This window comes from Hippopotamus amphibius, chromosome 3, assembly GCF_030028045.1.
Source record: "Hippopotamus amphibius kiboko isolate mHipAmp2 chromosome 3, mHipAmp2.hap2, whole genome shotgun sequence".
In the NCBI taxonomy this organism is placed as follows: domain Eukaryota; kingdom Metazoa; phylum Chordata; class Mammalia; order Artiodactyla; family Hippopotamidae; genus Hippopotamus; species Hippopotamus amphibius.
The window spans coordinates 98,549,090-98,571,302 of NC_080188.1; the positions used below are offsets into that span (position 1 = coordinate 98,549,090).

Below are 22,213 nucleotides of genomic sequence, written 5' to 3' on the forward strand. Positions count from 1 at the left end.
GCAGGCCGGAATGACGGCCGTGGTGGGGCTGAGTTTTCATGACAGAGCTGGGTAAGCAGGCAGTGTCTGGAAGGCAGGATACCCTCTAGGGTGTCTCTGAGTGCCCCTCAGTCCTGGAGTAAACGCCAACAGAAAACTAGAACCACCCAATACATGCATAGACCCTTGGGGTCACTCCACCAGACAAAGAACCACGGGCAGCTGAGGTTGTGGCTGAGGACACAGGGAACGTGGAGCGGGCAGAGGGAGAAGGCGCCAGCTACAGCCACACGGCTGCCACGGTAACGAGAACCTCGTCCCCACCTCCACTAGTTCCACCTGCCCTCCTTCTTCCTTATTCCTTTCCCACCGCTTCTGTCTAACGTCTGTTAACAAGGGTTGACCTTACATCTCGGTGTTTGTTATTAATACTCGCACCCTCTCTCTGAGAGTGTCCAAGTGTTCAACATTCTTAAAGAGAACACGTTATTCAGTTAGAGTGGGTACCACCCAAAGATGGATAAAGTGATGTGAAATGTTCATCAGTCTCTTCTGGAGACGTTGGCCTCTTTTTGGCCGGGATACTCGCATCATATTAAGCAGAAGCATGGTCTTGCCTTTGTTTTTATTTGGAAGTTAACTGTGGTTTAGAGGGGAGTGTGTGTGCAGGCCGAGGTGTCAAGGAGCCTCTGCTGGGGGTCCTGCTGCTAAGCTGGGAATACGTTTCCTTCCCCATGTGGTTCAGGCCAGAGTCGGGCAAAAGAGGAACTGTGTGAAGCTGGAGAGGCAGTAGTGGGCAGTGGCTGCTACTCTCTGAAAGGCTGTCGTGGACACACGTGGTCGTCCAGCAAACGCAACCTGCCTTCTCACTCACTCTCTGCCCCTTGCCCTCCATCCACCTGCTGGCCTCCTGACCAACAGAGGAGACCTCGTGGACCCTCCCAGGCAGTTGTGCCCCCAACACTTCCCTCCCGGCACCCACTTTCTTTTTTTTTTATCAAATGTTCAAGTAGCTTTTTTTTTTACATTTTTTAAAGACAATCTACATATTTACTTACTTTATTTATTTATTTATTTATTTTGGCCACACCTTGCAGCATGTGGGATCTTAGTTCCCCAGCCAGGGATCGAACCTGCGTCCCTTGCATTGGAAGCAGAGAGTCTTAATCACCGGACCACCAGGGAAGTCCCTGGCACCCACTTTCTGATGCTTGCTTTCTAACAATTTTGTTTGTTTCAGATCAGATGTCACTTCCCCAAACAGTGAACCCCTAGTGATCACTCTGGCGGAAGAAACCCTCCCCCTAATCTCTCTAGGCCATCAGCAAGCTTTGTCTTCACAGCACTTAGCGCCATTGGAAACCACTACTTGTTCACGTGTGCCTCTACCTAGGAAAATAGAAGCTCCACGAAAAGAGGGACCGTGGCTGCCTGGTTTGCTACTGTGCCCTTAAGTCTCTGGCTCATAGGACCCCAGGGATCTATTGGCCAAACGGGCAAATGTGGAGGATCAGGGGGCAGAGGGAAAGCATTGCACACACAGCAATATGGAGATATACATTTGCATATACGATGCTTGGAGGAAACATGAGATTTACACACAAAACTATTGACATGATTAAAACACACACAATTTGACCTATTTTTTAATGAATGTGCAGATAACATGGATGTGAAAAGTGGATTGGAGGAGGGAAGGGACAAAAATGGGGTGGGGGGAGGTTTGGAGAGGTGTGTGTGTTGCTCACAGGACAGATGACAGGATGACAGAACAGTGCAAAGTGGCCAACTTGATTCTATGCCCCAAGGTTAACATAAAGAGAGAAAAGGATAGTGTGTCCGTGTTAACACTGTAGCATCCTGGACAACCTTTCTGAGATAAGGGGGTCCACGTGCCCTCCTCTCAAGCCTGGGTGGCTTGTGACAGCATGTGATGGAATTGGTGTGTGGTGACTTTCCAGGTGCTTTGCCCTGTTTGCTGGAGCCCAGAGGCCACTGCCCTGGAGTGGCCGCACCCAGGTGCTCTGGTTAACCACCGGCCGAGCCCAGCTGACCCTGCCAAGGCCCTGACACGAGGGTTCAGAAGCCCGCAGATGATTCCAGCCTGGCCACCAGCGTCGCCCCCAGCTGGTCACGTCTTCCCACTTGAAGGCCGAGACATCCTGGGGCAGCGGAGAGCTGTCCCGCAGGGCCCCATCTAAATTTCTGAACCACAGACTCCAGGAGCGTAACCAACAGTTGTCTTGCAACCCTGATGCTGGGCGGCTCGATACACCATAACATCAAAGTGGAACGGATGGAGGCAGGGACAGAGAGAAGAGTCAGGCTGGCAGCTGGGCCGGCCTGGGTGGCGGTGGCCCAGGCAGGAATGCGAAGGAGTGGGCAAAGCCCAGCATCAGCCCACACTCCTCTCCCACCTCCAGCTCAGGAAGAGTTGCACCTCGGACCTCACTCAGGTGAGAAATGGGAGAGCCAGGTTCCCTCCCACCCCCTTCCAGACAGCCCTGCCCCTCCTGCCTGTGCACCTCCTCTCCATCTTCACTCTGCCCTCAGTGGAGGCCGCCAGTGTGCCCCTCTGCTGCCCCTGTCTGCCTGGCAGCCAGGTCAGGCCCTCCAAGCTAAGGCCTTCTGTGGCTCCTCCAAGCTAAGGCCTTCTGTGGCTCCTCATGCCTCTCAGTGAGAAGCCAAGCCCCCCGACCCACCGTCATCACCTACCAAGCTAAGGCCTTCTGTGGCTCCTCCTGCCCCTCCAAGCTAAGGCCTTCTGTGGCTCCTCATGCCCCTCAGGGTGAAGCCAAGCCCCCCGACCCACCGTCATCACCTACCCCCATGTGTCTCTCCCCCAAACTTCCTTTTTCTTCTCTCCACATCTTCTGAGCCCCATTCCCCCTGGCTGCATTTTTAGCAGGAGGCTCACTCTGACGGCAAGGCCAGGCTGCCCGCATCCTGCCTCCCACATTCCCCAAGCTCCCAGTGTCTCCCCGTCACGCGTCCCTACACCCTTGTTCCCCGTGTCACCACTGCCCGCCCGACCCAGAGCCTACTCCTCCCGCGGCCTCCATCACAACACCCCGTGACCCCGGGTCCCTCTGTTCCCCGCACCCCCGTCACAGGCCCCCCGTCCTACGCATCACCCCGTGCCCTGTGCATTCTCTGACCCATGTCCCCTGTCCCTGGTCCTCCGCACGTCCCCATACGCCACAGGGTTCTCCGTATCCCCGCGCTCCCGCGCCCCCGCGCTGTGCGGGCCGGCGCGCCCAGGTGGATGCGCGCGCGTTGCGTGGAGACCAGCGGCCGGCACACCCTAACGCGCCGGCCCCGCCTCCCGCGCCGCGGATTGGCTCCCCCCAGGCTGGCCGGACCCGGATTGGCCCGCGCGGCGCGGTGGCCGGGCCCGTTTCACGGTGGGTAGCACCGCAGCGTGGATGCTACTCGGTCCCGCCGCGGCCCCCAGGAGCGTGGAGCCCGAGCGGCCGGGCGCGGCCGGGCGGGGCCGGGCGGGGGCACCGCCAGCAGCCGCTCCGCCGCCCACCCCGGCCCTCGGCCGCACCCTGGGGCCGCGGGCGGCGGACAAAGGGCCATGCGGGGCCGGGGAACTCGGCGCGGGGCGCGCGGGAGCGGGGGGCCGCAGCGGCGCCGCTGAGTGCGGCCCGGGGCGGGGCGGGGGCGGCCGCGATGCCGTGGTTCCCGGTGAAGAAGATCCGCAAGCAGATCAAGCTGCTGCTGGTGCTGGTGCTGCTGACCTGCGCCGCGTGGCTCACGTACGTGCACCTGAGCCTGGTGCGCCAGGGCCGCGCGCTGCGCCAGCGACTGGGCTACGGGCGAGGTACGCGAGGCGGCGGGCGCCCTGGGGGCGGCGGGCGGTCAGGGCCCCGAGCGGCGCTGGGCACGCGCCCTCCCCTAGCACCCAGGTCTCGTCGTGGGCCAGACCCGCCCGGAGACCCCGTGCGCCCTTCCCAGCTCCGCGATGCTGGGGCAGGAGGCGCGGTTCGGCTCGGCCCGGCCGGAACGCCCGATGACGTCAGCAGTGATGTGCGCGACCCTCCTGGGGAGCGCCCACGAACACGGGCGGACTCCGGGGTCTGCCGTGGAGCGGGGAGCAATGGGTTAGCGGGGGGGGGGGGGGAGAGAGGGAGGGGGGGAGGCTTTTGGGCCCTGGGTGCTGGGATTCCCGAGAGGCCAAGTCTGGCTACGCCTCCGACACTTCCCTTCTTGGCGGAGCCTCAGTTTCCCTATCTGCTGAGGAGGGGCAGAGCCCCAGCCTCAGGACGGAGAGGGAGGGGACTTGCTGGAGGGAGCTGACCCTTGCAGGTGGAAGGCTTCCTGGAGGAGGTGCCGTAGGTAAACCTGTGATCAGGGACTGAGATGCCTGTGTGTTGAGGGCTGATGTTTGCGGATAGGGGTCCAGCCGAACTGCCTGGAGTGAACTCTCCCAGGATCTTCGAGCTCACACTCCAGTGGGGACAGTGGACCCACAAATCAGGTCCTGGTGAGCCTTGTGGGAAAGAGTGGGGAAGGAGTCCTGCCACTTTAGCTAGGGGAGTCCTGGAGAGCTTCCCGGAGGTGACTTTTGACACATGGTTGGGGGAGGAGGGGCAGAGTGCCCAGAAAGGGGTGGGGGGGGGAAGGGAGCGGTGATGAGAGAGTGAGAAGGAAGCACCTCGGGGCAGAGACAGTCCCAGCCAAGCTGCTCCTGGCCCTTCTCAAGGCAGCGGGGTGTCCTTAGGATGGGTGGTGAGAATCTTGCTTCCCAAAGATTCAGAACAATGATTTAGACCCATGAAGCCCTGGGCCACTTCACCAAGGGGTCCCAAGCTCTCTGTTCAGTGCCACACCTGGCTCCACAGACACCCCAGGCCAGGGGTTAGAGGCTCATCCCAACACACCCCACCCCCCAGAGTCCATGCGTCTCGCAGCTACCACGCCCTCCAGGGGCCCCCAGCACTGTTCAGTCCCTCACAGAGGCCCCCCAGCTACCATCAAGACAGGACCCCAGAGCGTGACCCAGTCATACAGAACACAACCAGCCTTCTGCTCGGCTGCCTTGCGGTTTTCTGAGCAACCGCAGGCCTCCCCAGCCCGACTTCCTGAGCAGCCAGGGAGCCTATCTCAGCAACGGGGAGGGGGCGGAGGTGTGGGCACCCCACTTCTGAGGCCTCCTCTGTTCTCAGCTGGACCAGCAGGTAGCTGTTCTTGCTGCTCCTGGTGGGCGGGAGCTGTTCAAGGTCATGGAAGATCAAACCCTCGTGCGTTCCTGCCAGGAGGCGCCCCGGCGGGGGTCTCGCTCTGGGCTGCAGCCCCACCTCCTGCCCGGCTACCTGGGCTGCCACCAGGGCAGGGCTTAGGGGAAGCTGAGCAGCTGGACATGTCTGAGGCCTTCCTGACTGTCCTGTCAGCACTGCCTTCACTCCTACCAGAAAGGCTACCTTCCCAGTGTCCAGCAGCCTGTGCAGGTAGAGGTGCCGGAGGAGGGGGAGGCAGGAGGCCTGTCTGGATCTCGCTGTGCTGGGGCTCAGCCCCTGCAGGACAGCGATGGCAGCCTGACTGGGGACCCCACTGCGGAAGGTTCCCAATACCCACAGAGTCACCTTGGTGGGCAGGGAGGGTTAGGGCCAGGTTGTGGGGATTTGGCTGGGAGCCTCTTAGGGGCTCACCTCCCAGCTGGACAGAGGACAACGACTGGAGGAGATCCAAGTGGGCTGGCACCACAGGGTCTCACAGGCAGGAGACCATGGGCTGCTCCCCTCCCCCAGAGATGGGACCTAGGCCAACTGTGTCAGTACGGGAATCTAGCTCCTGGGGTCTGGATGGAGGGATGGGCATAGACTTTGAAGCCCAGACTGGCCCTGGAGCAGAGGGGTTCCTGGACTGGGGGGTCCCTGGATGGGTGCACCGGGAGGGGCACACATGGCGCATGGTGAAGCCTCGCCTTCAGAGGCTCAAATCCCAGGGTGTGGAACCCCCAGGTCCACAGCTTAGGGAGGAGGTCTGGGAAGTTGAGGGAGTTGGGGGGGGTGGAAGTGGTCTGCCCCAGGCTTGGGGAGTTTGGGAAACTCTAGAGATGTCCAGAGAAGGGATCCCCAGGGGGACAGTCTCCCTCCAGGGCCACCTTGGCCTCAGGTTCTCTGGCAGCCAGACCAGCATGCCAATCCCTCTGCCCAGGTGGGTGCCAGGGCTCCTTTGGTCCTGGACCCTGGCCTCAAGGGCAGCAGGTGGCACATGTGCCATGGGCTGGGGCTGGCGTAGCCTCAAGAGCATGGTGCCAGCTCCCCTGACGAGCTTAAACACTAATCCTTGGCTCTCAGTTCTGGTAAGGGAGGCAGACACAAAACACTCCAGCAGCACACAGGAAAAGTGCTGAGGGCACAGAGCAATCCTGGGGGCCTTCCTGGAGGCAGAGTCACTGATGAGGACAGCCCGATGCGTGTGCGCACACATGCATATACGCCAGCATGAGCACACGTAACTGCTCCCTCATGCCAGCGAGGGCTGGGAAGAGCCAGGCAGAGGACTTGGCAGGGACCATCCGCACGGAGGTGGGATGCGGGGGAAGGGCCCAGCAGAGAGCACTTACAGCTGTTGCGTGGGGCATCGGGTGGCATGAAGGGGCAGAGGTGGGGAGGGAGAGCTTCAGTGGAGACACTGCTGGCCGTCCTGCCCCCAACTGACCCCAGCAACAGGGGCTGTGGCCTCGGAGAGCCTTACCCCACTCACTCCCCACGTGTCCCCGGCAGATGGCGAGAAGCTGAGCAGTGTGACCGACAGCCGGGGCGTCCGGGCTGCGCTGTCCACAAAGAGGACAGAGGACTCCAGCGAGAGCCGTGAGGAGGAGCAGGTGGTGAGCAGGGCTGTGGGGAAGGACACTGAACAGCGCACATGAGACCAAGGCCACTTGTATGCTGGTGGCCTCAGGACCTGTAGGCTGCGTGGATGGAGGACACAGCAGCACAAATGTGCTGCAGCAGCGAGCCTGGCCCCAGCCTGGGTGGATGCAGCTGGTGCACGTGGGGTGGCCGAGGGTCTGCCCGGGTTGGCATGCGTGGCTGGGGCGTGGTGGATTCGGGGCTTCATGGCTACACATGGAAGGGATCTCTGGGAAGGGAACTGGCGCATGTGGCTGGCTGTGTCACGCACTGTGTTGGAGCCTGGAGGGGAGGTGGGGGTATGTGACTTCTTCCTGCCCTCACATTTCTCAGCTTTGACCCTGGTGCCCTTTCTCTCCCGTAGCCTGGAGGTCGGGACCTAGACGTGCTGTTTCCTGGAGGGGCTGGAAGGCCCCTGTCACTCAACCTCACCCATCAGGCGCCCGCATGGCGGGAGGAGGTGAGCTCTGCTCGGCGGCTTGGGCTGGGGGAGGGCTGGGGGCAGCTGTGCAGAAGGTCAGCCCTCCTCCCACCCCCAGTACAAGGGGCAGGTGAACCTGCACGTGTTTGAGGACTGGTGTGGGGGCGCCGTGGGCCATCTGAGGAGGAACCTGCACTTCCCGCTCTTCCCTCACGTGAGTGCTGTGGGGCGGGGCGGCTGGCCCCGCAGTAGGCAGGGGTGGGCAGGGGCCTTGACCTCAGAGGCCTCTGCCCCCCCAGACTCGCACCACCGTGAAGAAGCTGGCTGTGTCCCCCAAGTGGAAGAACTATGGCCTCCGGATTTTCGGCTTCATCCACCCAGCGAGAGATGGTGCGGGGGTGGGGATGCGGGGGGAGGGGTGTCACAGAGGCCCCACACACCCCTGAGCCCTCTCCTGTGGCCTAGGAGATGTCCAGTTTTCTGTGGCTTCGGATGACAACTCTGAGTTTTGGCTGAGCCCAAATGAAAGCCCGGCGGGCGCCCAGCTGGTGGCCTTTGTGGGCAAGGTACTGCCACCACAGCCCAGCCCCTCTATCCACACCCCTTCTGTCTTCACGGGCCTCCTGCCGCCTCGGTCACCTATCCCCTCCAGCTGCTCAGGAATTTGAACTGGATGGGGCTGTGCCCCAAGGAGAGGGTGAGCCCCTTGCCCCTTCTCTGTCACCCTCCAGACTGGCTCAGAGTGGACAGCGCCTGGAGAATTCACCAAGTTCAGCTCCCAGGTGTCCAAGCCCCGACGGTGAGTGACTGTGGGAGTGTGTGCTGAGTGTGTACCCGTGTGGGGGGGGGGGGGACCGGGTGATGTGTGCATGCATGAAACCGCTGCTGCTGTGGCAGCCCCTGAGGGGCCAGCCCTGAGCCCCACCTCGTCTGGGCTCCCCATCTGTTGGGGTTCCTGGGGCGAGGCAGGCCTGCCCTCTGACTCCGCATGTCCCCAGGCTCATGGCCTCCCGGAGGTACTACTTTGAGCTGCTGCACAAGCAGGACGACCGCGGCTCGGACCACGTGGAAGTGGGCGTGAGTGCGGCTGCCCTCCGAGGGCTTCTAGAGACCCCTGCCCTGCCCTCCGCCTTCTGGCCACTCCCCGCAGGACAGCGGTGTGGACCCTGCCCCAGAGGAGCTTCCTGGATAGCTGACAAGGCAGATGCTCAGGGACGGGGCTTGTGCTGCACTGTGCCTGCTGGGGGCTCTGGGGCTTAATGGAGGACTTGGCCCTGGAGCAGGTTCTTGAGAGATGAGAGACACTCACAGGGAGACCAGTGGGGAGAGAACTTGGGTGCGAAGATGAATTCCAGGTCTCAAGAACAGCAGAGGAATGGAAGCTCCCAGAATCTTCTGGAACTCCAGGCAGCCTGGTGGTCAGATCAGGCAGGGCTTCCTCCTGGGGATGAGGCAGCTGGATTTGCATTTCAGGGAAAACCCTCTGGCCACTGCCATCAGTCCCTGAACCAGGGAGGTGGGAGTGGAATAAGTGGCAGGTTGGGGGGGTGTGTGGTAGGGGATGATGCCCAGCGATGAGAGCCTGAGCCTGGCTGGGTGTGGGGTGGTGACCAGGGTGGGCTAGGAGGTGGTGGGATGTTGTAGGTGTCTGGTTTGTGTGTGGTGGGCCACAACCCAGCTCAGCCTGACAGAGAGTCCAGGCTGAAGATGAAGATTTGGGGTAATCTTGTGGAAGCCGAGGGGGTGACTAAGGGCCCAGGATGAGCTGGGAAGAGGGCCTGACAGCCCCCAGGAACCCCACCATGACAGGCATTGGGGAGAGACCCAGTCTTCAAGGGAGACTGAGAAGGCACAGCGACAGAAATGGGGGAAAAGGGGATAGGGAGGTCCAGTGGGGAGCTGGGGGGCCAGCTCTGACCTCCAGAAGGGCAGTAGCTGCAGAACCAGGGGCAGGTGGGGGCAGAAGTCATAACAGAAGGTTAGGAAGCACCAGGATGTCAAGGAGAGGCCTGAAGGGAGCATGGAACGTCCTCACCTGTCTCCAGGGACTCTAGCCTTCTGGGCCTCTCCAGCTTCCCTGCTGCACCTCCTTGGGACCCCTCTCCCATCCACCCCCCACCCCGAGCTTCCTGCATCTTTGAAGGGGTTGCCCCTACTAGTTCCCCACCCCACATCGGGGGAAAATTCACTCCTCCCTGACCCAGCCATGTTCCCACCTTGACCGCCATCCTTTGGTCCTGACCACCCTTTCCAACCCCCAGTGGCGAGCCTTCCTGCCGGGTCTGAAGTTTGAGGTCATAGGCTCTGCTCACATCTCCCTGTACACAGGTGCGGAACCCAGTGCCTCTTTGGGGAAGGGGGGGCTCCTGATGGGTGGTCTCTTTGGGGTGGTGTCTGGATGTGGGTGAGGAGGGGTCTCTAGGAATTCTTGGGGTCCCCACACATCCTCTGCCCCTAGACGAGTCAACCCTGAAGATGGACCACGTAGCCCATGTGCCCCAGTCTCCAGCCAGCCACGTTGGGGGGCAACTGCTGCAGGATGAGCCCAGAGCCGACATGCTGCGTCCGGATCCCCGAGACACCTTCTTCCTCAGTGAGAGGGAGCCCGCGGTGGGGGGGGAGGGGGGGTGCAGGGGTTCCAGGTCACAATATGACCACCCCTCCCGCAGCGCCTCGGGTGGAGCCCTCTAGTCTGGAGAACGTGCTGGAGCCCTGCGCCTACGCCCCCACCTACGTGGTCAAGGACTTTCCCATCGCAAGATACCAGGGACTGCAATTTGTAAGTGCTCTTCGCCAAGGTCTTCCCTGAGACCCAGGCCTCCCTCTCCTTAGGGTCCTCCAGACCCTCTGGAAGACGCCCTGCCCTGAGCCCTCTGCCCGCCCCAGGTGTACCTGTCCTTCGTTTACCCCAATGACCACACGCGCCTGACTCACATGGAGACGGACAACAAGTGCTTCTACCGCGAGTCTCCGCTCTATCTGGAAAGGTGGGTGGGTGCCTGGGTGGGTGGCGCCCAGGGAAGGATGGGCGGGGCCTCAGCCGAGCAGGGTTTCTGATGCCCGGCCCGGCCCGGCCCGGCCCGCCCCGCCCCGCCCCGCCCCTCCCCTCCCCAGGTTTGGGTTCTACAAATACATGAAGATGGACCGGGAGGAGGGGGAGGAGGACGAAGAGGAGGAGGTGCAGCGCCGAGCCTTCCTCTTCCTCAGCGCGGACGGTGAGTGCCCCGGCGGCCCCCCGCCCCGCAGCTGGGCCTGCCCAGGCGCGCGGCTCACCCGCGCTTCCCGCAGACTTCCTGGACGACGAGGACGACGGAGAGCTGCCCGACGGTGCGGAGCCCACCGAGGCACCCCGAACGCAGGGCGGCCGCCGGCTCCCCGCCCCCGCGGCCCCCACCGAGGCTCCAGCCACCCCTGCCCTGCCAACGCCTCCCGCCCCGCTGGGCAGGCCGACCCCCCGGCGCTTGCGGGCTCTGAGCTGGGCCGCCCGCCCCCTTCCCCTCTTCTTGGGTCGCGCCCCGCCCCCCCGCCCCGCAGTCGCAGCCGAGAGACCCCCAAAGGTGTACGTGACGCGGGTGCGGCCGGGACTTCGGGCGCCCCCCGGGGCCCCAGCGCCGCTCAGCCCACGCAGCCCACCCCGGCCGCCCTTCCCTGGCGTCTTCCTGCGCCCCAGACCCCTACCCAAGGTGCAGCTGCGCGCGCCCCCACGCCCACCCCGAGCTAGAGACCGCAGGACCGGCGGCCCCCAGGCCACAGAGTTGAGGCCCCCGGCCCGGGCGCCGACCACCCAGGGGAGCTGGGAGAGCCAGGCACGCGCGCCGGGACTCGTGGTCCCCACGGCAGACTTGAACTCTTCATCCAAAGCGCAACCTGTGACCTCCTTCCTGAGCTTGTCCCAGGTGTCCAGGCCACAGCTGCCTGGGGAGGGCGAGGAGGACGACGAGGAGGAGGAGGAAGGGGATGACGACGAGGAAAGGGCGCCAGGCAACAAGGCTGTGTCGCAGGACAGCGAGGAGGCGGCCGGGCCTGTGCGCGGCCGCTGGCGCGAGGACGCCATCGACTGGCAGCGCACGTTCAGCGTGGGCAACGTGGACTTTGAGATGCTGCGCTCGGACTGGAACGACCTGCGCTGCAACGTGTCGGGGAACCTGCAGCTGCGTGAGGCCGAGGCTGTGGAGGTGGTGGCTCAGTACATGGAGCGGCTCAACGCGCGCCACGACGGGTACGGGGGAGGGGTGCGTATGGAAAGTGATGACCTTGGCCTCCATGGGACCCTCAGATCTTCCCCAGGGCTTAACAGGTCACTGCTCTGGGAGTGGTACACTCCCCCCGGGAAGTATCCTCTGTCGCTCTGGGGCCCCTTACTGCCCAGCGCCCCCGTTGGGTGTTAGGAGCCTTCCCCCCACCACCCAGGGCTGGCTGCCCTGTCCTGCACCTTCAAACCCCACCTTGGACCTGGACCTGGGCCTGGACCTGGACCTGAGGATGGATCTGAGCCACCCAGGTCTCTCCTTCAGAGACACACACGAAGGTCAAGTTAAGAATCGCTGGATCCCTCTCCCCACCAGCACGGCACTGGCTGGGGCCTTGGTCATCAGGGGAGGGCTCAGGGTTCCTGCCCCACTGGCCCCTCTGGTCTCCCCCAGGCCCCAGGAATCCAGCCTTGTCTCCACCCCAAGCAGGTATGGGGGTGGAGTGTGGGCCCCAATTTGGCCTCAGGGGTTCTCAGAGCTGTGCTGAGCTGTTAAGGAGGGGCAGGACCTGCAGACAGCAGTGACAGGCAAAGGCTGTCCAGGAGGCTGGTGGGCAGAGGACGGGCCTTGTGGGCCTTGAAGGCCAGTGAAGGACTTGCTCGTCTTGCCTCCCATACGAAGTTTAGAGCAGGACACGGGTTTGGCCCGTCTGGATCGTAGGCAGGAGTGTGGCTGCCTTGGAGAGGAGGGGTGGAAGGGGGACCCATGACTGACAGACTTGGTCCAGGGCAGCGATGGATGGCCTGGACCCTCTGTAGGGGCCGGGGCGGTTGATCTTAGGTGGCTGAGAAAGCACACCTACCCTTGACTCTGAGCTTCCTGAGAGCAGTTCATCGTCCCATGGGTGTGAACGGGTCTGTCCAGCAGAAAAGTCATGGCTGTGGCCCCACCTTCCCCAAGGCCTGCAAGGATGTGGGTGGCCCAAGGAGAGAGAGCTCAGACCCACGGCGTTTGGGGCAGAAATTCCCTGACACTTGGGGAGAGCATGGTGGAGATGGGCAGGGGGTGAGGGGAGGAACCTAGACCCCTGGGAGGTCACACCAGTAGGCGCCGGGGGTGAGGGATACTGGCTCCAAAGGTGGGGGGGGCGGGCATGCGACAGAAGGAAGAGTGAGCTGGTCAAGGGCAGGGCCCTGTCTTCCCAGGATGAGGAGAGGCCTCTGCTCGCAGGCAGCGTAAAGCAGGCCGGGGTTGGGGAAGGGCCAGCGGCTGAAGGCCCAGAGGCTTCTTCCCCAGAGATTAGGGTAGCCCCTGGGCTGGTGCTGCAAGAGGCAAAAAGGAGGCTTCTCAGAGGAGGCACCTGGGACCTTGGAGAGGAGGAACAGAGAGGATGGGGCGAGCATCCCGGCAGGGGACGCCCAGGACAAAGACCCCACGAGAAGAGGAAGCATGCTCATCTAGCGTGAGGAATATTGAGGCCACAAGGTAGACTCCTGTACCAGTTTAGAGTTCAGACACCTGAACCTCAGCCTGTGGGCAGTCGGTGCCGCTGAAGGTTTCTGAGCGTGTGGCTGTGGACAGGAGTGGTGGCACTGAGAAGAGGAGAGGACCAGCCTGGGCTTAGGGACTCCTCCCTGTGGGCTGCCTGAGGGAGGGGGAGGCTCTGAGAAGGGAGCTCCCCTCACCCCGCAGGCCTTGAGGTGTGATGGGGGACGGGGGATGTGCGGCAGCCCATCCCCATGCCCCCCACCCTCGCCAAGTCGCTTGAGTGGCCACCTCATTTCTGCGGCTGGGGCGACTGGGGAAGAATGGGGTTGGAGGCGGGGATGCAGCCTCGGAGCCCGAGGGGGCTGACCCGGCCCCACCCCCCAGGCGGTACGCTCTTCTGCGCATCGTGAACGTGGAGAAGCGCCGGGACTCCGCGCGTGGAAGCCGTTTCCTCCTGGAGCTAGAGCTCCAGGAACGCGGCGGGCGCCGCGTGCGTCTGTCCGAGTACGTCTTCCTGCGCCTGCCCGGGGCGCGCCCCGGCGACACAGACTCAGACGGAGAGAGTCCCGAGCCGGCTCCTGCTGCCTCCTTGCGACCCGACGGCCGCCCGGAGCTGTGCCGGCCGCTGCGCCTGGCCTGGCGCCAGGATGTGATGGTGCACTTCATTGTGCCAGGTGTGCGAGAGGATGGCCGGCCGGCCACCTGGGATTGCGGGGTGGAGGTGGGGGTCCAGCAGGCCTCATGGGGAGCGATGAGTGCCACCGGCCCTGGGCGGGGCACTGCCTGGTCGGGTCCAGATGGGCTCAGTGTCTCCATCCTCCTCCAGTGAAGAACCAGGCGCGCTGGGTGGTACAGTTCCTGGTGGACATGGCCGCGCTGCACTCCCGCACGGGGGACTCCCGCTTCAGTGTCGTCCTGGTGGACTTCGAGAGCGAGGACATGGATGTGGAGCGGGCCCTCAGAACGGCGCGGCTGCCCAGGTAATGGTGCCCCCCGCCTACCGGGAGGGTCGAGCACATCTTCCCTCCCGGACAGCCGCGGATTTTCCGGCTGCGCCCCGCGCCCTCCCCCAGAGATGGGTGGCTGTGATTTTCCACCTCCTACTCCCCTCCTCCCCCAGATACCAATACCTAAGGCGAACTGGAAACTTTGAGCGCTCTGCGGGGTTGCAAGCTGGAGTGGAGGCGGTGGAGGTGCGTGGGGAGGATGGTGGGAGAGCCGGCAGGATGGTGGGAGAGCAAGATGGGCTGCGGTGGGGGCTGCCCTTCCGGCGGCCAGGGCGGGGCTTAGACCTCCCCGCTACCCCCAGGACGCCAGCAGCATCGTTTTCCTCTGCGACCTGCACATCCACTTCCCCCCCAGCATCCTCGACGGCATCCGCAAGCACTGCGTGGAGGGCAAGCTGGCCTTTGCGCCTGTGGTCATGCGACTGGGCTGCGGGAGCTGGCCGGGGGACCCGCACGGTAATGCCCTGGGTGCCCCCGCAGTAATGCCAGGGGTCCCACCCATGCCAGGGTACAATCCAGGCTCCCGGACACCTCCCAACCTTCAAGGGAGGCCTGGGGCCCCATCAAGGCCCCCTGTAGTGCCCAGGACTCCTTGTGGCCTCTAGGACCCCCGTACTGGCCAGGACCCCAGGTCCTCCCCCTAGTAACCCCAGGGTCCTGCTCAGCCCCTAGGAACCTCCTCCCACACCCAGGTCACGCACAGGGCTCCCAGGTTATGACTAACAAGTTGGCGTGACCCCAAGAGGCCCTCCTGAGGAAGGGCTTGCAGGACCTGGTGTCTGAAGGGCACTCCCTCCCTGCCAGGTTACTGGGAGGTGAACGGCTTCGGCCTCTTTGGGATCTACAAGTCCGACTTTGACCGCGTTGGAGGCATGAATACTGAGGAGTTCCGGGACCAGTGGGGAGGCGAGGACTGGGAGCTCCTGGACAGGTGACCACACCCCCCCTACCCCCCCCACAGAGACTGAGACTTCCATATCCTCCTTCTCTGCGGGGTGGGGGGCTCACATGCTGGTAGGACTCTGCTTTCCTCCTCCTCCTCCAACCCCCAGATCTGTAGGCCCAGAGAGACCCTTGGACCCCACCCCACTCCCCAAAACCCCTTCCCAGCTCCAGGGTCCTGCAGACTCAGGGAAGCCCTTGAACCAATTCTGCCCCCAGATCCTACAGGCCTGCTGGTGGCTCTGGGTACCCCTCCTCCTGCCAGGGTTGGACAGTAGTGGAAGCCCTGACACCCCATCCCCTGGAGCAGGGCCTGATCTTTTCCATTCCATCACATCCCTAGGGTTCTGTAAGGTCAGGGACAGCCCTGACACGCGTGCCCTCCCCCTGCAGGGTCCTGAAGAATCAGGGCAGCCCCATTCACCCCACGCCCCCAGTCTTGATCACCGCCCAAAGATCCTCCAGGCTGAGGGGCAGCCCTGACTCCCCCTCCCCACCCAGGGTCCTGCAGGCAGGGCTGGAGGTGGAGCGGCTCCGAGTGCGGAACTTCTACCACCACTTCCACTCCAAGCGCGGCATGTGGGGCACGCGCAGCCACAAGGCCGCCCGCAAGGAGGCCGCTTGAGGACCAGCGACCCCTCCCAGCCCCAGCTGCCGTGCTGCCGTGGCAGCCGGAGGCCAGGCTCTGAGTCTGGACCCTGGGGACCCAGCGGGGCATCCCAGGGGCACAGCCACCACCCGTGCCTGCCCCTCTCTGGCCCCCCCACCCCAGGCTGCTGCCCCCTCTGTGCCCCTCCCCAGAGAGGCGGCCTTTGTAGCAGGCGGGGCCCGGGCTTGGTCCCCATGCCCTGTGCGATGATTTCTGTGAAATTTTGCTGTAGCGATGACATTGTTTTCAGGATTTCCAAGAGTTCTGTTTGTTCCATTTTTTATTCAAAATTAAATGAAATATTTTTTTTAGTTCTGACTTGCCCTCTGTGCCTGGTTCTCTTGGGAGGGCGGAGGTGGGCCTGGGTGGCAGCAGGACCCCCTGCGCCCCCAGCAGCCCTGGGCCCTGCTCCTGATGCCCCTTCCTGACTTGAACTGCAGCTGCCACGCTGACCCCACCTTCCTCCACCCTCGAGACCACTCACCTCTTCCCACACTTTCCCTTTGAGCTTCTGTATCAGGCTCTGAAGGGAAGGGGGCTTTGGACCCTTCCTCACCACCCTATGTGGAGCTGCCCATCACTAGCGTGGCACAGGGCCTTTCCACCTGCGAGCAAAGAACATTCAACTGTCTGCCCAGTCCCCTTCGTTGTGAAAACAGAGCTTGGGTGTCAGTCCTGCCCCATCCTCCTAGAAGATGCGGGAGCACTCGGCACCCCTGGGTGGCAAGTGATGTCCTATGACCAGGTTGGGGGGTATAGTTAGGACTCAGTTGCCGTAAACAGAAAACCCAGTGCAAACTGATTTAAATATAATGGGGGGTTTGCTTGTTTGACTTTTGTCATGTAACTGGAAGTTCAGGGTCAGGAGTTCCCCGGAGAGTCACACACAGGCTGGACAATGCTGTCAAGGGCCCGCTCTTCCCTGGGGTCTCAGTCGTGGCAGGGAGGCCAGTGCTCTGCCTGGCACTGGGTGTGCCTGCTGTATGAGTTCCTTGTGGCTGCTGTAACAAACTTCCACACACAGAATGGAATTTCCTGTCTTACAGCTCTGGAGGTCAGAAGTCCTAAAATCGAGGTTTCCACGGGCCTGCACTCCCTCTGGAGGCTTTAGGACTGAATCTGCTTCTTTCCTTTCCTAGCTCCTAGAGACCACCTGGATTCTTTGGCACGTGGCCCCTTCCTCCATCCTCAAAGCCAGCAGCTTGCCATTTTCATGTCACTCTCCCTGTCTCTCTCTCACATCTCTGCTACCATCATCACATCGCCTCTGGCTCTGACCCTCCTGCCTCCCTCTTATAAGGACACCTGTGATGACATTGGACCCACCCAGATAACCCAGGATAATCGCTCCATCTCAACATCCTTTCCTTAATCTGCAAAGTCTTTCTTGTGATAGCCACAGGTTCTGGGATTTAAGGCATGGACATCTTTGGGGCTGTTACTCCGTACTTCCTCATTCCGTGGGAAAGCAGTACGTCTGCCCAGCACTCCAAACAATCCTCGCAGGATATACCTCACCATGAACACGGGACAGCAGGGAAAGAGGAACCAGATGGACACTCCAGCCGGGCCCTGAGAAGACCCTAGAGATGGCCCAGGGCATTCAGCTCTGCAGCTGATGACCAGGGCAGCCAGAGGTGCCTGTGGACACTAAGTCACTTGTGATGTGGGCTTCACCATGAGTCCTGCTTGTCCATAGAGGGTGCACGCCCACAGGGTGGAAGACACAGCTGACCTGCCACACGCTGACTCAGAAGCTACCAGATGCCCTGGCTCCTACTGCCCAGTCCTCCCTAAGTACCTAGTTCAGAAGGAATGATCTCCAGATACAGACGTTCATAACAAGAAAAGGACTAGCACTGGAATTAAGAATATATACTCCAGAAAAGCACGGGGTGGGGGTGGGGCGGTGGGTGGGAATATAATAGGTAAGGGAAGCATGAACATCAGAAAAGTAATTACCTCTGGAAGCAGAAAAAATTTTCAGACAACATTTTGTCTAATCTGGACTATACGTATACCATAATTCATTAAGCCATTTTAATAACTATTTATTGAGCATCCACGGTGTGCCAGGCACTGAGGAAGAAGCAGTGAAGAAAGCAGACAAGAACCCCTGCCCGTGTAGAACGTGCACTCCAGTGAAGGGTGAGGAGGAGCAGACAGCAGACACAGCAAAGAGATCTCTAGTACGTGAGCAGGTGGCAGCTGTCGTGGAGGAAAATGAAGCCGGAAAGAGAACAGTGAGTCTGGGTGCAGGTGCCATTGAAGATAGTGGTCAGAAAAAGCCTGGGGAGGTGACATCCCAGCAAAGCCCTGAGGTGGTAGTGAGACTGCCAAGGACACAGATAGGGGAGGGGAGGAGGTCAGAGGTGACATTTGAGGAAATTTTTAGAAATCAATGATAAACTCTTTTTATCACTTCTTTTCAGTATTTTACTGGAAGTACTAGTTAGTGCAACAAGACAAGAAAAGGAAATAAAAGGTATACAGATTGAGGGTGAAGAAACAAAATTGTTTTAGTTTGCAGATGACATAATCATCTAATTCTTTTGGAAAGTCCAAAAGAATTAGCCAAAAAATAAAAAGAAAAGAAAAAGAAAGAAACTCCTGGAACTAATAATCAATTATAGCAAGGTTACAGGATACACGATTAACATACAAAAGTCAATTACTTTCCTATATGCTAGCAATGAACTATTGGAATTTGAAATTTAAAACACAATACCATTTACATTAGCACTAAAAAATTAAATGAATACTTAGGTAAAAAATCTAACAAAATATGTATAAGGAAAACTATACATAAACTTTTCTAAATGAGGAAAACTACAAAACTGTGGTGAAAGAAATCAAAGACCTAAATCAGTGGAGAGAGAGTCCATGTTGATGGATGAGAAGACTTGATATTGTCACGACGTCAGTTTTTCCCAACTTAATTTGTAGATTCAATGCAATCCTAATCAAAATCCCACCAGTCGACTAACTGATTCTTTTCCGGAGAGGCAGAAGACCCAGACTAGCCAACAAAATACTCAGGGAGAAGAATAAACTTGGAGGACTGACAGTATCCAACTTCAAGACTTAATATAAAGCTACAGCAATCAAGACAGTGTGGTGTTGGCAAAGATTAGACAAGACAGATCGATGGGAAAGAAAAGAGAGCTCAGAAATAGACCCACATAAGTGCTGTCAACTGATCTTTGACAAAGAAGCAAAGGCAATACAATGGAGCAAAGATGGTTTCTTCAACACATGGTGCTGGTGCACCTGGATGTCCACATGCAAAAAATGAATTCTAGACTCAGACCTCACACCCTTCACAAAAGTAGCTCACAGGATTCCGTGGTGGCACAGTGGTTAAGAATCTGCCTGCCAATGCAGGGGACAGGGGTTCGAGCTCTGGTCCAGGAAGATTCCACATGCTGCGGAGCAACTAAGCCTGTGCGCCACAACTACTGAGCCCATGTGCCACAACTACTGAAGCCCACACGCCTGAAGCCCGTGCTCCGCAACAAGAGAAGCCACCACACTGAGAAGCCCACGCACCACGACAAAGAGTAGCCTCCACTCGCCACAACTAGAGAAAGCCCATGCGCAGCAATGAAGACCCAATGCAGCCAAAAAAAAAAAAAAAATTAACTCAAGATCAATCATAGACGTAAATGTAAAACACAAAACTATAAAATTCCTAGACGATAGCGCAGGAGAAGACCTAGATGCCCTTGGGTGTGGTGATGACTTTGTAGATACAACACCAAAGGCAGATCCATGACAAAAATAATTATAAGCAGAACTTCATTAAAATGGAAAACTTCTGCTCTGCAAAAGACAATGGCAAGAGAGTGAGAGGATAAATCACACACTAGGAGAAAATATTTGCAAAAGACACATCTGAGAAAGGACTGTTATCCAAAATACAGAAAGAACTCTTAAAACTCAACAAGAAAATGAGTAACCCAACTGAAAAGTGGGCAAATGACCTTAATAGGCCCCTCAGCAGAGAAGGTACACAGACAGCGAACGAGCACATGAAAGGGTGCCCCACGCCACATGTCACCAGGGAGACGCATGTTACAAAGCAGCAATGAGACACCTCTACACACTATCGCAGCAGCTCAGATCCAGACACTGACGCCACCAGATGCGGCGAGGACGTGGAGCAACCGGAACGCCCATCCGGCGCTGGCGGGGGTGCAAGGGTGCAGCCCCTGTGGGAGGCAGCTGGGCGGTTTCTTACACAACTGCACATACTCTCACCATGGGATCAGCAATGTGCTCCTTGGTATTTACCCACAGCATTGAAAACACATCCACACTCACACCTGCATATAGATGTATACAACAGCTTTACTCATAACTGCCAAGACCTGGGAACAACCAAGACGTCCTTCAATAGGCGATGGGTAGAGACACTGGTCCACGGGACAGTGGGATATCACCCAGCTAAAGAGAGGTGAGCTCTCAGGCCACAAAATGACATGTAGGAACCTTAAATGCATGTAACTAAGTGTATGAAGTGTACGAGAAAAAGCCACATCTTGTGCGCGTCCAACTCTATGACCTTTTGGAAAAGGCAACACCAGCGAGGTGATACAAAGGTCAGCGGCTGACAGAAGCTCGGGGACGGGGCAGGGCAGAGACGGACAGGCAGAGCACAGCGGGTCCTCAGGGCAGTGACACTGCTCGGTGTGGGGCTGCGACGTGGGGCACTGTCGGTCGACATCTGTCGAAACCCGCAGAGTGTGCGACGAGAATGAACGCTAATGTCAGCTGTGGACCCTGGCTCATGATGACGTGTCAAGGTGGCTTCATCAGTTGTAACAAATGTACCATCTGCGGCAATCACTGGGGGGAGACTCTGCCTGGGGGGTAGGGCAGGGGGTATATGGGAACTCTCTGTACCTTCCTCTCAGTTTTGCTGTGAACCTGACACTGCTCTAAAAAAGAAAGTCTCCTTTTAAAAAAATGAGTGACAAAAACAAAGAAAATTAAAACTATCTGACAACACTTGGGGGGAAAACAGATGAGAAAAACAAAATCCTTCCGGAAACAAAAACCACTCTAGGAGTTTCAAAAGATACAGATCGCTGTTGTTAAAACCCAGTCAGGAACACAGAAGACGGGTTTGAGAAATGAGCACGAAAGGAGATGGAAAAGAGCAGCTAAAAATGATGTGAGGAGACAGCAGCTCCTGGAGCACAGGCGAGAGGAAGACGAGAGAAGGAGTGAAAGAGTAAAACACCCAAGTGACACAGCAGGAGAGAGCATTTCTGAAGGAAACACGGGCCAGAATCAAACGTCTAAAGCAGTGACGCCAAAAAAGGTGGCCATACATGTGCACATGAAGTCACTGGTCCCCGGAAGGAAAGACCCCTGGTCACCGCCCTGCCCTCCGCCTGGGCTGGGCCCACTCTGACCCCTCCTCGGGGTGCAGGTCCTGCCGGAAAGGGGGCCGGAGCCTGAAGGGTTCCCCAGCCCCGACTGTTCAAGCAGAAAGGCAGCAGCAGGTCTCTAGCAGAGGGTGAGAGCAAGGGGCTCCTGGGGCAGAGATGGGGAAGGACCCAGGGTAGCGGGACCCCCTTTAGAACAAGACTAAAGTGAAACCACCAGGAGAAGGCAAGCAACCCCCCCACCCCACCCCCATTTAACTGCAGTAGAGGAAGCGTCCCAGACCTAGTGGGGGACTGTCGGGGGCTCTACTAGGACCCCCACCCACCGGCCAGCACGGGTCCCCAAGCCCGCCCGTCCTGCTGTTGCTGGGGCGGCCTTTCCCTACACGCCCTGACTTGCTCTGTAACCTCTGGGAACTTACTGAGCCTGCTTCCCAGGCTGTAAAATTGAGCCACTACAGCCGGTCCCCGGGGCTCCTGTGAGGATTCAGAACAGAGTGTGAACAAAGCACCCACCACCCTGCCTCCACCAGGGAGCCCACAGCACGCGCAGCTCTCAGTGTGGTTCCTGTTTCTCCGGGACCCTGCGCAGGCCTCCTACACAGGCCACCTGCGGGAGGAAGCACCACCGCTCACTCCTCCCAGGACCGGGAACTCAGCACTTCTTTCCAGCCTCCCTGCCACCTGGGGGCCGTCTCCTGGTCCAGGCCACCCCGGGGACCAGCCACCACCTCCCCTGTCTCCCTGCAGTCAATTCATTCTCCTCCTCCCCTGCCGGAGCGCCCGAAAGATTCCCCACACTCACCCCCTGCCCATGGGCTCCGGCCACCCTGTTCCTTTTGGGTCCTCTCTGGGGCCTCTGCAGGGCTCCCCGCTCTGCCCAGAGAAGTAAGGGGTCCCAGAGGCTCTCAGCTGCTCCACCAGCCAGACCAGCATCTCTGCATGAGGGCCCCTGTGTCTGTCCCCACCAGACCCCAGAAGGCGAGCCCCTGCGAGAAGCTGCATCCGTCTGGGTCACACACCTGCCCCGGAGCAGCGCATGGAAGAGCTCAGAACCAACAAAGTGGGTGTAGGAGCTGAGGGAAGGTGGTGGACTGGTGGGGATGCGGCCTGTAACCCTTGGCGACCATCCCCCCCGCCAAAGGCGCGAGTCACCAGGGGGGCGCAGAGGATGCCCCGCCCCAGGGGGAGCAGGGGGCAGTGCCCAAGGCGCAAATCCAAGTAGACTTCATGGAGGAGGCGGGCCCTGGGCTGGATTTGGTGGGAGCGCAGCCCTCGGAA

General features: G+C 59.8%; 1 protein-coding gene across 1 annotated transcript; it reads left to right on the forward strand.

Moving 5' to 3' along the window:
* Positions 1–3,654: 3,654 nt before the first annotated feature.
* On the forward strand, positions 3,655–15,848 carry B4GALNT4 (beta-1,4-N-acetyl-galactosaminyltransferase 4). Its single transcript, XM_057730057.1, has 20 exons — positions 3,655–3,805; positions 6,714–6,817; positions 7,207–7,302; positions 7,382–7,477; positions 7,563–7,653; positions 7,729–7,829; positions 7,995–8,062; positions 8,262–8,340; positions 9,525–9,591; positions 9,722–9,856; positions 9,933–10,042; positions 10,150–10,250; positions 10,378–10,478; positions 10,552–11,482; positions 13,326–13,615; positions 13,768–13,921; positions 14,062–14,134; positions 14,251–14,404; positions 14,753–14,879; positions 15,392–15,848. The coding sequence occupies exons 1-20, from the start codon at positions 3,655–3,657 to the stop codon at positions 15,513–15,515; spliced, it is 3,153 nt and encodes a 1,050-aa protein (XP_057586040.1). The 3' UTR covers positions 15,516–15,848.
* The last annotated feature ends 6,365 nt before the right edge of the window (positions 15,849–22,213 follow it).

Bases quoted from the DNA above. Each gene is read 5' to 3' on its own strand.
- B4GALNT4 (XM_057730057.1), top strand. From the start codon at position 3,655: ATGCCGTGGTTCCCGGTGAAGAAGATCCGCAAGCAGATCAAGCTGCTG. The intron at 13,616-13,767 runs GTGTGCGAGAGG...ATCCTCCTCCAG, and splicing joins GGTGCACTTCATTGTGCCAG to TGAAGAACCAGGCGCGCTGG. The intron at 13,922-14,061 runs GTAATGGTGCCC...CTCCTCCCCCAG, and splicing joins AGAACGGCGCGGCTGCCCAG to ATACCAATACCTAAGGCGAA.